This window comes from Brachyistius frenatus, unplaced genomic scaffold (assembly GCF_029030835.1).
Source record: "Brachyistius frenatus isolate BFR_SWC_R1_liver_20210118 unplaced genomic scaffold, ASM2903083v1 Contig_228, whole genome shotgun sequence".
NCBI classification, from domain to species: domain Eukaryota; kingdom Metazoa; phylum Chordata; class Actinopteri; family Embiotocidae; genus Brachyistius; species Brachyistius frenatus.
This window is the reverse complement of record NW_027210827.1, coordinates 528,330-541,550: the sequence shown is the minus strand read 5'-3', so window position 1 is coordinate 541,550 and position 13,221 is coordinate 528,330. Positions and strand designations below refer to the sequence as shown.

Sequence of the window (13,221 nt, the reverse complement as noted above, 5' to 3'; positions counted from 1 at the left end):
TCCTGCGGCTTTTGGACCTGAGCCAAAAGTCTTGAGTTTTCTCAAGAGGTTATTTGGCCACTCCATCATCGGGCTGTGAAGTTTGTCTATTAATACAAGCCTAGTTAAAAACAAGAAAAGAAACTAGGCTGGAATCTGTCGAATAATTGGTCGAGTAACTGCTACGAGCTAAAGGAAGCTGGAGCGAGACTGATAAGACATGGAAGACTCTTTGTGGTTTTCCATCCCAACTGCCAACCTCACGTCCGCACCGTGCCTCTGTGATTGTGTGTGACTTGTCGGCTGAACTTTGCTCACGAGAAATCTATACGTTTCTTAAATGTTCAGCTTTCAATCAACGTTATCTTCCCTCACCCTGGATTCTGCAAATAGCTGTTCCTCCAAGGAGGGAGCCATGATAAGCCACGAGGAGCCCAACTGCCAACCAAAGTTCGGGGGGGTCACCCGCGAAGACATTCAGTTCGATGTGGAAGAGACTAGAGTCTCGTGGGTCACTTGTGTTTTTTGAGTGGATTTCTGGAACAATTCATAACATTGATCTGTCAATCCAATTCCTCACATTCTTGATAGAGAGAGGGATGGGTGGATAATGGAGGGACGCTGAGGTCAGGATACAGTGCTGCAGTCTTTCCTGCTGAATCACAGTGGGCTGATGATGACTGGGAGTTATGCAGCGTCATCTGTCTTAAAGCCACATTTTGTGGATTTTTGTTTTATGTATTCATATTTCTGATAACGAGGAAACGAGGCTGACTTTCTCACACTTGAATAAAACTGCTCTTTCATGCTTATTCTCCACATTTTTGCCCCATTTACAAATCAGAATGACTCAGGAGGGCGGGGGGGGGGTCACATCCAATGACTAGACTTCTATATCCATATAAAATATATTGTAAAAACAACAAACATTTAAACAATAAATCATTAAGAAATGGTTAAAAACTGTATAAAATTTCTGAGATATTGACAGACAGACGCCTGCGCACCCTCACTCAGACAGAACTGACCTTTCGTCATTGCTCATTTTAAAATGAGCAATGAAACATCCCAAACATTACTGCAACTAGCGATATTTTAGGGTTGTAATTAGAATTCTGCCACTGATGGTCTGACACAGGTTTACATACATGATACCAACGACACCGCTACGTTAGTATGATTCTAATTAAACCGTTCACTTTTCCACCGCCTGCATTTCATTATTATCTAGATCATCTGAACTGGACCCTGTTGTTTATTTAGTGTATTGTAAGGGAGGCGGCTCGGTTTGCCGCTCTGTTGTCATCTCCCGACATGTAGTCTTGATTAAATAGTGATGACAACACAGACACTGTAAGTAGCTTAAAACCTCATCGGCACACAAACAAACAGACTGTATTTACCTCTTAGCTTGACTGTCTCACGTCGTTTGTGTCCCCCCCCATTTTTTTTTTTTTTCTCTCTAGTCTCTTTTGTAAGACTGTATAGTCTCATCCAGTCTTTTGGGCCTCTATTTTGAGTTATTACATTTTGGTGGTTTCTTTTTTTGTGTGTGTGAAGCTTTCTTTTGAATTCTACTTTAGGTTGTTCAGTTTATTTTTATTGTGATCCATCTGTGCTCAGATTGTCTGTCTGAATAGCCAGTCTTTAACTCATACCCATTCATATATGATTTTCATGGTTAAAATCACTGTATTTTATGACTACAATAATTACAGGCATCGTGTGCACTCATCTTATGCTTAAGGACTCTCATTGTGTGAATTTAAGTACTGCATGCATGATATTTTGAATACAGCTGGTTCTGTAAACAGTTACTTGAAAGGTCCAATATGACCTGAGAGGGGCAGGCTGACTCCGCCACGGCTGCAGGAGGAGGGGAGCTCTCAGACCAGATAGTGGCTCTTTGCATGCTGATTGCAGGACAGGAGGACGGACACACCTTTGACCACCAGCGGCCACAACCTGAAACAAAAGGCAGAGGGCCCGTTCCCTCATGGTCGAACAGTGACGCAGACAAGCCTTCCCCCCGCTGACCTGCAAGGAGCATCAGCTGGATCCACTGTCTCACAGTCAAGCTGAAAAATCTCTGCTGAGTACAAGCCATTTATCTATCCCCACTAATGGACTGCGGTTTAAGCCAGTAGAAGTGAAACAGCATATAATGCAATAGTGAAAGAAAGTGCCTGTCACACTGTTTTAATATCAAAAGTAGAACATTGCAGCGAGTGAAGATCTCCTCTTTTGCTACACTATCGCTAATGCATTTTTATTTTACCCATTTTTCGAGAGTTATTTCGGATGAACAAAACTATCACTTGTGAGAGTCACACCTGCTTTAACACTCTGCTGTGTGTTGGTATGTGGATGGAATTACTGTAAGTGCGTCACGTCTGCTCTCCAGATTAATGCCCCTTAGCTGAGGTCCTATCTCTGCTTTTTTGGTATGCACTCTACCTGTCCGCTGCGCTAACGTGAAGATAAGTCATACCATCTTAACACCGGAGATGAAATGTTAGACGCCGCTCCAGATGTAACGTTATTCGGTATCTGGGCCTGAATGTTTGTTATGCAGCTCTCCCCGGAGAGTTTGGCTTTGACCCCGGCTTCGCAAACAGGGTCAACTTAACACTCCCGTGTCTGCTCGGCCCGCTGATTGTCAGTCTTTTACAAACATTGACATACAAGGGATGGGAGTGAAGAGTGCCTGCACAGCTACGCTACAGTTTTAACAAGACCTCTCCTCTGCACGTCAATGTAAACCTCTAGTGTTGACCGGCTCGCAGCTCGTATGAGGCCTGATCATTCAGTAAATACCAAGAGTTGCAGATTGAGCTCACAACAGATGTGAGAAAGAAAAAAACACACGATAATCAGATCGTGCACAGGTACTTCTATACAACACAGCTCTCACTCAGAGTACTACTTCATGCCTGTGATCTGGTCTCGTATCTGTGCCTTTCATGTGTGTGTGTGTGTGTGTTTGTGTGTGGACATAAATACAGCTGAGTGGCCTCCATTTTCATGTGAGTGTGAGAAACACACACAGCGGGTATCCAGGAAGTGTGAGCAAAGTGGTGAAGAATAGAAAGTGGATGTTGACAGGGGTTATCTGAGGTCGGACACATCCAGAGCTCCTCCACCAGCCTGCTGATGTGAATGTGTTTGATAATGGTTTGTCTATTAAAGAAGATAGAACAGGATGCAAACCCCCTTCTTGTTATAATGAAGAGTGAAGGAGTATATATTTGATGACCTACGAACGTTCATTGAGAAATTATGCCCTTTAACATGCAAAGAATCAGCTCAGCAAACTGCTTCTGCTAAATTATAACCGACAGCAGATGTTGGTTGATCTTGTATCTCTTCAATCTGAGCAGAAGAAGATCTGCAGGGAGGACGAGATAACGCTATCAATTTATGGTTTTAAATATTTACATTTTTGACCGCTCCTTGAATATTTCCCCCGGAATTCCATTGACAGCAACGCCCATATTTATAGGACAAACCTCAGTACATACTTCTAACATCAGGGGTTGTAACTCCCTCTGGAAATGAGTCATGTCAAACAGAGGAGAGCCCCAGATGCTATCTTCCGCTTGTGGTGGCTGTCCACACTTTCACACATACGGTGAGTCACAAGGCATGACTACCCGCCTACCAGAGGAAAGAGACCCACGCAACCTCATGCTACAGCAATGCAATCACCACGGTAACCAAAAGCAAAAAGAGTTTTTGAAAGAAGTCCAAAATGCATCAATCTGCTGTACTGCAAACATAAAAGCAATTCAATTTAAGGCCTAACAAAGATTTTTTTTTTTTTTTTTTTTTGCTTGGCTAAAACAATCAATTAGCTTAAATGAAGAAAGGGCTGCTGCAATTAGTCACATAATCAATTCCATAATGTAAGGATCAAAATCCTGTGCAAAATGCTTTGCAATACCCAAAAAGATCAAAAAGATAAATAAAAAAAATGTGTGCTAGATATATTTATTGTAAATCTCAATAACAAAAACTTAACCAGCACATCCCAAATGTGACAATAACTAAAATAAAAAAGTGTTAGAAGGAAGTTTTTACAAAAAAAAAATAATAATAATTGAAAGCAGATAACTGCTTTTAGTTACCACGACAACAAAACAATGATCAGCAAGTCACTACACATACAGTAAATTAGTAACTAAGGCAACCCATGCGCTATTGCGCATGACGCGTCTATATTGGGAAGCCTGGCCGTGGACCACAGGGTCACTCCATGACGCAGCGACGCACGCAGGGCGTTGTTCTTCCATAATGAGACACTTTATAACAGAACGTCAGCCGGGGCATCAATCTAGTCTGAGAGCGACTTTTAGGACGGGGGGACTACTGCTGTTGGACTCTTTTTGGGAAAACTTCATTTTGCTTCTTGCAAGCTTAAACTCTTTTTCTTTTTGTGGAAATACAAGCTTCGCGCCCGAAGTAAGTGGACTTACACTCTCTTCATAACTTGTTTTCAATCAGCCGCGCTGAGACTCAGGATTAAAGACGGAAACGCTGGGATACACTTTGACTGCGCGCACGGACAGAAGAACCTCGGCTGTCATCGCAAACAGCCTGGCATTCCGCTTAATTGGTCTCAAACAGTTATTTTCACCGATAAACACACTCAAATCATGTGCAATCGTGATTTTCCACCTTGTTTGAACGGTTTCAGGCGGAGGAAAAAAAAAAACGCAATTTAAAAAGCGACAAGCTTTCGAGACAGGTTTGGTTTTGTTTGAACAAATAACTCGAAAGGTATAGTCCCTGAGATCAGCTTCAAAGTTCCATCATGTTCATAAACTCGCTGTTAAATTTCATTCTAATTTGCTTTCATGCAGAATATTACCAACGACTCAAGTTCTCATAAAATGATGCAAAGGAGGGATCCTGTCATCTGAAAGATGGTTGAGATGAAGTTTCTCTCCCTATTGAACGTGCTGCAGCGACACACCCATGTCCCACCAATCTGACATCCACACCCACATATATTGACAGACTTGTCTCCTCTCCTCATTACTTTCCAGATCGTCTGAAAAGATGCTGCTCCTACTACTGGGAATCATCCTCCTGCACGTCGCTGCTCTGGTTCTCCTGTTTGTGTCAACAATTGTCAGCGTGAGTAAAACTGTCCGATTTTTTTTTTTTCTCTGCTAGTTTTGATGTCATCAGAGCAGTTAGAGAACATCCATGTACACTTAATAACCAGAGCAAAAATGTTGAGCATTAATTAAAGATATAAACGGACTGTTTACTGATGTTCACAGGCATGTTGCACTGCAGTATAGAAATAGAACATCTTGTATTTTTTTTGGGGGCTCCATAGTTCGTCATTCCTTTTTGTATTTTTCTGTACCATTTGTTGCTGCTCTTCACATGTTACTAACTAAGTCGTATGTTGTTGACACCAGGTATGGACGTCAGGTGAAACTGGCACCTCAGACCTCTGGATAAACTGCTCCACTACCAATGGAGGATTCCACTGTAACCCAGCATCAGCCGGAGGTCAGACACCTGCCTCATATTTGACTATTTACTTTGAGTATACGTTTGACTTGTTTACCGTGTCTTTACAGTACCGTGGCTCAGACTTGACTTTATAATCTCTGCTCTGCTGTTTATTTTGGGGATTTGAACTTTGAAAAATGCCTTGATGAAATCTCACTTTTTTACCTTGCTGATGATGTGGGTGTGTCACCGCTCCTCTGGCACTCTGGTGCCATCTAGGGCAGAGAATGTGGCAGTGCTGTTTGGAAGCGCGAGCTGATAGGCTGCCACTGTATAAATAGTCGTGGTGTGATGTCCATATTCAGGTCTCTTGTTAGGGACTCCATAGTGACAAGAGCTGTGGACGATCAGGGTGGGGCCGCATAGAGTATTTAAAGTTTTAGATCTATGTGTGTGTGTGTGTGTGTGTGTGTGTGTGTGTGTGTGTGTGTGTGTGTGTGTGTGTGTGTGTGTGTGTGTGTAAGGGGTTGGGTGTCAGAGTGTTTGAAAGCAGGGAGACCTTGGACCACCTCGTGCAGAACATAGCATGCTGATGGCGGGTCACGCCCAGTGTCAGATCAGGAGTGTCCAGTGTTAGTTTGCAGGGATCATTAGGACAATTTAAGGCAACAGCTGCAGTGTTAAGAGATTTATTGAGTCGCACATTCCAAGTTAGAAGTATAAATGTATAAATATAAGACTATTAATAAAAAATATTAAACTATTTTTGAGAACAAATTGTAATTCTCATTGCCTCAGAATTAATAATGCATCAACAAGTTTATGTAAGATGTTGTGAGCGCCGGCTGTATGTTTTGCTACTAAATGTGCCGTCACGGTGGTGCAGGAGCTTTCTGCAGCCAGGTGATGTCATTTGTCTAAAATGCTTCAGTCAGTGCGTGTTTGATCAGGGAGGCAGCGCCTGCTCACTCTGCCAGGTAGCTCGATGGCACAGCCAGTTTGGTTTGTTTGGCTTGCTTTCATTAGCGCACTGACACGGAGTGTTTGTTTAAGGAGGCGCGTGTGCTGTTCCTGGGTCTCTGCTTGGGCTCTGGGAGATGGAAGATAGCATGTTAGCTCAAAAAGAGCTTTTTGAAGCTTTTTTTTTGTTGTTGTTGAGCGATCGAGTTCCGAGGTGAATTGCGATCATCTAAGTTATTTTTAGAGGATTTCTGAAACTTTTGAGTTCCTCTTTGGCGTTGCCTTGGTTACATAAATATTGGCCGCATTTGGTTTAGATGACGCCTGGGTGAGAGGTACTCATGCCACAGTTATCACATGCATTAAACCTCACATCCTTACAGCCAGGAAAATTACTTCATAGAATTTACTTGCTCTAAAATTAGCCGTTGAGGAAGAATGTCCTCTTCCCCCACACACGCCTCACAATACATAAACATAGAGAAGTAAATACTACAGCGGCTTTATTTTTGGTCACTACTCATTGGCACAGTGCAGTTTCGAGCATCAGAATAGCAAATCAGAAAGACAGCAAGAAGCTATTTTCCTGTTTGGAATTACAGTAAAAATATAAAAGATCTCTGCCACAATAACAAACCACGACATTCATACACATTTTTTGAATATGAGTCACATGCTTATCTGTGATATTCTGAGCCCCCGAGCCGCGCCTCATGCCAGGAAATGCCCAGATGTCACAGTTTCCTACTACTGGCCAGTGAAGGAAGGAAGGAGGGCGAGATGTCTGTTTATCAGAAAAGCAGTGATGTATTTGTCGTTATTTTCTCACAGCATTATCACAGAGTTATATATAACATCTGAAAACAGGATCATTACGGGGGAAATCTAATTGTTGCTCTGCTGTGCTGGCTGCTATTTTGTGGAAGGGAGATTTTGCAGTGTGTCGTGTTTCCTCCCATATATCTCATCTCTGAGCCGGTGGTCATCAGGACAGGCTGTGTTATTATAGGTAACCTGACTCCAAAACTGTGCAATCATTCAAGATACGGATTCTCTGCCAATCTATACGTGAGATACGATGAGAAAACTGCACGATTCTTTGCAAAAGGCCACAGATTGAAAAGTAGTTACAGAGCAATGAAGTGTGGTGAGTCAAAGTGATAAAATCACACAAAGTAAGATGTCTTAATCATCCTTTTTGTTCTTGAGAATGAGCTGTAATAAATTATGTATTGTGGCCCTCCATTAAAACCACGACATGTGTTTGATTTACATAATACAAGAGAATCAATAGACCACAGGATCTTGAATGTTTAATGTCAAAGTTTAGCGGTGGCATGCATGCAGATTGAGACATAATACAGAAACAGGCTTTATGGACTTGGGTCTGGGATATTTGCTGACATTTGGACAACACAGAAGTGACTGATTGGGTTATGCAATGGCTGCCAGTGCACAAACAGGCCCTTGTGATCAAGCGCTTCGCAACATGGCAGCAGTTGTGTTCGAAATTGGAATAGAAGACACACAGCAGACGCAGCTAATGAGAAAAGATGGATGCGTACAGAGAGATTTTAGGAAAGCGCAGGGCGACCGGAAGTGAGCACGGATAACCCTCAGAGAAGACCTTGCTTGGAAGTCCTCGGATTCCTGGCATGGTGGTACGAATAAATAAAACAAACAGCCACACACTCAGATAGACAGCACAGATACAAGTAGATGGTACTCGGTATTCCCTTTCGATACAGGTGTCTAATGGGTTAATGGCGTCTGAGCAGCCCCGATCAATACAATACATTTAGTCATGGGTCCTGCTGCGAGGGGCGCACAGAGCTTTTAGGAACAAGATACCCAGGTTTCATTGTTATGGATCCATTACACGTTCCCAGAAGTGAACATGGCCACAGGGGCGAGCTCATTATGTTCTATTTGTGAGGATGCTTAAAAGTCAGCAGAGAGAAGTCCAGTCAAAGCACACTTTTAATTTTTCATTTGTTTCCTTCCATCGTCTTTAAGTCAATCATCTATATGTATACTGGATGTTATGCTTTGGCTAATGATGACTATGGGTCCGGTATATTGACAGCACTCTCTTTCTTCCCCCCTTCTCTCCGGCAGAGTGGATTCAGGCGGTCCAGGCCCTCATGATCTTATCCATCATCTTCAGCTGCCTGTCTCTCTTCCTCTTCTTCTGCCAGCTCTTCACTTTGCAGAAGGGCGGACGCTTCTTCCTCACAGGAACCTTCCAGATCATTGCCAGTGAGTTTAGTTCACCCACTTCATCACAAATCCATCGACAACATATAACTGATACTAGGCAGATGTGGGAGAGACACAAAATATTAAAAATGGAAATGTATTGGAGCTGGTATGACTACGATTTTGCCATGAATGATTATTTTCAACTGGCGATCTGTACCCTGCCTTTGCCCTAAGTGAGCTGGGATAGGCTCCAGCCCCACGTGACCCTGTTCAGGATAAAGCGTGTATAGGTAATGGATGGATGGATGATTATTTTCAGTATTTGGTCATCTGTCTGTAGTTTTTCTTCGATTAATTAACTTGTAGTTAAGGTTATGAAATGCAATAAAAAAGGCACAAAAAAAAAAGACATGATATTGATAAACAGCATAAAACTGAAAGTCGACAATTAGTCAACAAAATGACTAAGATTTTAAGCAACAATCTACAGCACCACTTAAGTAGTCAGAAAACGCAGCAGGCATACGAATCCACCAGACAAAACAACAGCGGATGCTCCCACCACATCTTCTACTGCAGAGAATTAAATTAGGCGAGTCTGAGCGAGATACTAATGGTTATTATGCTTCACTTGTCTATTGTACTTCATGCCCTTTGGCCAGAGAGCAGCGCCACTGCCAGTCCATTGTGTTCTCTCTTGCAGCCCTTTGTAAAGTCCCAGGTTTTCTCTCTGTACTGTGCCAGCACATTGCCTGGCACTGAGGTGCCCACTCAGCCAAACAGGAATGACACTGGGAACGCCGCCAGCTGCGCAAGTTGAAATGTCAGGAAGGCCGGCCGTGTGGGGGTCTGACAAACAGATCATGCCATGTTGGACCAGGGAGGTGGGCAGAGCTGGAAAGGCCCGCAAAGGCCAGACCGGGGGTCAATAAGCATGAAACGCTGTGATGTCATGCGGAGGGATGCCTTCTGGGAAAGACTCCTCCGCTGCCAGACAGGGTTCAGCCCAGGACAGGAGACAGAGAGCACAACGCTGCAGAGAAACATGATCTGATTATTGAAGACGATGATATTCAGTGCTCTCTTTTTCCTACCCGCAGGTTTGTTTGTGATGAGTGGAGCCATCATCTACACGGTGATGAGTCCGGAGTGGGTGGCGGAGACGGACACTTTCGGCTTCTCCTACATTCTGGCATGGGTGGCTTTCCCCTTGGCGCTGATCAGCGGACTCATCTATGTCATCTTGAGGAAGCGAGAATGAGCCGTCACTCCATCCCAGTGTTCCCAGTAACCCCCTGCCCAACTGCAAGTGTTATCAGTCCCCTGCTGAAGTATACAGTCGTGATGCCCGAGTAGCAGTGGCCGATGGAGCCACCAGGCCAATACAACCACAGCGAGGGGGAGTAATACCAAAAAAAAATCAACACGCAAACCGACACAAAAACACCAATACTGTCTCAGTTCAAAGATGTATATAGTATCTATGGTTTAAACCCTATTTATAACACTTTTTACATATATGTACATAGTTTTTGTGTTGCTCTGTCAACGGATACTATGAGCTTTGTTTTCGCTGATTAAGTGCCTCAGTCTTTGTTTGTAATGATGAAATAATTATACGCTATTTTGTTGTGTTCTTTTTTTGTTTTTGTTTTTTTTGCCTTTTTTGTTTTGGTAATTGCCAAATAATTAGTTAAAAAAGGACACAAAAAAAGTTTCTTGAAGTATATCAACCAAAGTGCATGTATAGAAATAGAAGGGTTAGGAAACCTTTTTAAGGGCTTGCTTTATAAAAAAAAAAGAGTGGTGACATCCGTGGATGTAGCATAGCCATTAAATCTAGATTTGGTCCTTTTCTATTTGTGAATTTGCAAGTTTAAGTGTTTTTATTTTCGGTATTTTTCTATTTCTTATTTTCAACAAAAGATGGTGCTATGTATTTATCATTCCTATTACTGATAGCGGTCATTTACAACAGAGTTACTTTGTTATTGTTAAGAGTCAGCTTGCCATTGATTAAATTGAGAATCAGACGGAGGTACACTTGCGCATACAGTGGCTGACTGCTTCTTTAGGGAACACAGCCTATTTCACTTTGCAGTGTCTGATCCTTCTCTTCTTTATCAGCGACTGTAAACGGTGAATGATTGAGGTTGAGGTTGTGCATTGATGAAATCAAAAGTCATTTGGAATGTCAGTATTATTCTGCAGGTTTGTAAAGAGTTGGATTACGGAGACATAACTTTAAAAAAAAAACAAAAAAACTTTATTTTTTAGCTCTATTTGCCTTAATTTCCCATCATTCTCATGTTTGTGTTGACCCTGTGTGTACGTCTCAAGAAGCCAAATTGCCTTTTGAGTACAACATCATGAAGAAAGTAACGCTGTGGGGGCATTATAAACAAAAGAAAAAAACCACACATTTTACTGTACTAGAAAGAAATGCCACCGAGTTGAAGCCATATAAGAAAATACCAGATGATAGGAAAAACATATTTAGCATTAACTCTAAAGTGAGGAAAGGACAGAGGTTTGCAGTGAGGATACAAATGTCTGTCACATACTTGAAGTTTGGCATGCAGCAGTCTCTGCCCACTGACGTCTAGATTTTTTTTTTTTTGTTCCTCTTCTACTGTACAAAACACTGTTTATATGTTGTGCATAACAGATGTTGACGACAATCTCGCTTAAAAAAACAACTCACTTACTAAATAAAACTACTCTCACGTTATCTAACGCTGTGTATTCCACTGTTACAAGGGACTGGATTCATGCTAACACTTGATACACGTGCAGGTAAAACTTTATGCATAAAGTCAATCTGAAAAACACTTTTCATGGCTAGAAAAAGTGTGGAAAAACCTGCCAGTCGATGGGAATAGACATTAAAATGAAGCAAATTCTGAATCCTGTGTGGTGATAAATCTGTTGTGACTGACTGTGAGATGCCCCATGTTAAATTCCTGTGTACAGTCCAGCCTGTCAGGTCTACCTTACAGTATGTGTTCATGCTGCCCTGTGTATGTGTCACCCACACCGGGGCGAAGGCACGGCGCTTGGCGCGCGACGCCGGCTATTCAAAACACGCAGCTTGTGTTTCAGTGTCAACGGTGTCTTCTCATGACATCAGAAATAAGAGGACCCACGACTGTAAGAAAGCATCTGTCCTCCACTTGACATCTCTCTTTCCAAAACACAGCCTATATTTATGGTGGGTTAAAAGTGTTTCATTCAGAGCTTACACTAACTAATCTGCTGTGGGTTTTTTTTTTTTTTTAGCATGATGGATGCTCATTATTGGGTTCAGTTAGAAGAGACTGCCTCTAATGACAACTGCCCTCTTTTACAGTTTTGTGTAAAGCTACAGCTGTCTGTACTATGTTTACACCTAAACTTCCAAATGCTCTTGATATTACCAAAGCTACTTTGAATTTAACCATTAAAGGATGTTTCTTACCACCACGGAGCTTTTTGTGTCTTTCAGTTACAGATAACAAAATAATTTGCATAAACCTGCCTGTTTCAATTGAATAACTCTTGTACACGCCCCGATTGTGGGTTGAAATGGATCTATTCCTTTTAAAGACAACAGTCATTTCTCTACTGATCTGATGGGTATTTGAATCTGCAGAGATGAAAGAGTACTCTCAGAGGGAGCATTCTTGTTGCAGGCCCGAGAGGTCACAGCCTCCCACTGCCTCCCCCTCTGACATACTAGAACTGGGTGAAACGGGGACACCGCATTCTGGTCTGCGTGCATGAGGGTGTGTGTTGTGGTTTAGAGTCTGAAAACGTCTGTACCTCAGTGTGTGTATATATATATATGTATTCTGTGTCACCATGTTGTGCACATGTATATGTCCATCTCCTAACATCCAAATTCTGTAAATAATTAAGGCTTTACACTTAAAAAAAAAATAAATAAAAAAAAAAATCAGGTGCAACACCGCCATCTGGTGGATGCAGAGAGTAACAAGACCAGCATTTATGTATCGCACCAGATTAGCAAACACTGCCTTTGTGTGGTAGAATATGAGCACTACAGTTAAACCTCACAATCAACCATGGTATTGAGAGGAGATGGGAAAGACTCAATGTCTCCCTTGGGTGTGGCGGATCATATTTTTCTTAGTGAAGTGTGTTAAACCTCATTAACTCTCGATGTGATCATTAAGCATTGTCTAGAACTCGGCTTGTTTGTGAGGGCGTATCGCTGCCATTAGTGTGCAAGCGTGAGATAGTGAGAGGTGATTTCTCCTGCTTGTCTACTCTCTATTACCCTTCAGTCAATCTAATAAATGCTCCTCCTCCAAAGCCATTATGAAGGCCTTCATGGCACAATACACCATTAAAGGTAAAGGCAGAAGACAAATGACTCTTTTACTTTTGATGAATTATTTCAACGAAATTCAGACGTGTCACAAAATATGAAATTAGCAAGAAAAGAGTGGGTCAAACCGTTTTTGATGATCTCTTAGTTAAATCTGAGTGAGCACAGATTTTACAAATCTCTGCTTGACAATAAAAGAACTCAAAGTTGAGAAGAAGCTTGAAGACAGCAAAGGGTCAGTTCAAGTCAGGTTAGGTGACAATAAAAAAAGAAATAAAGAT

General features: G+C 42.1%; 1 protein-coding gene across 1 annotated transcript; it reads left to right on the top strand.

Moving 5' to 3' along the window:
- The first annotated feature begins 4,311 nt into the window (after positions 1–4,311).
- Positions 4,312–12,072, top strand: pmp22b (peripheral myelin protein 22b). Its single transcript, XM_069719960.1, has 5 exons — positions 4,312–4,440; positions 5,028–5,118; positions 5,412–5,505; positions 8,527–8,667; positions 9,711–12,072. The coding sequence occupies exons 2-5, from the start codon at positions 5,041–5,043 to the stop codon at positions 9,869–9,871; spliced, it is 474 nt and encodes a 157-aa protein (XP_069576061.1). The 5' UTR covers positions 4,312–4,440; positions 5,028–5,040; the 3' UTR covers positions 9,872–12,072.
- The last annotated feature ends 1,149 nt before the right edge of the window (positions 12,073–13,221 follow it).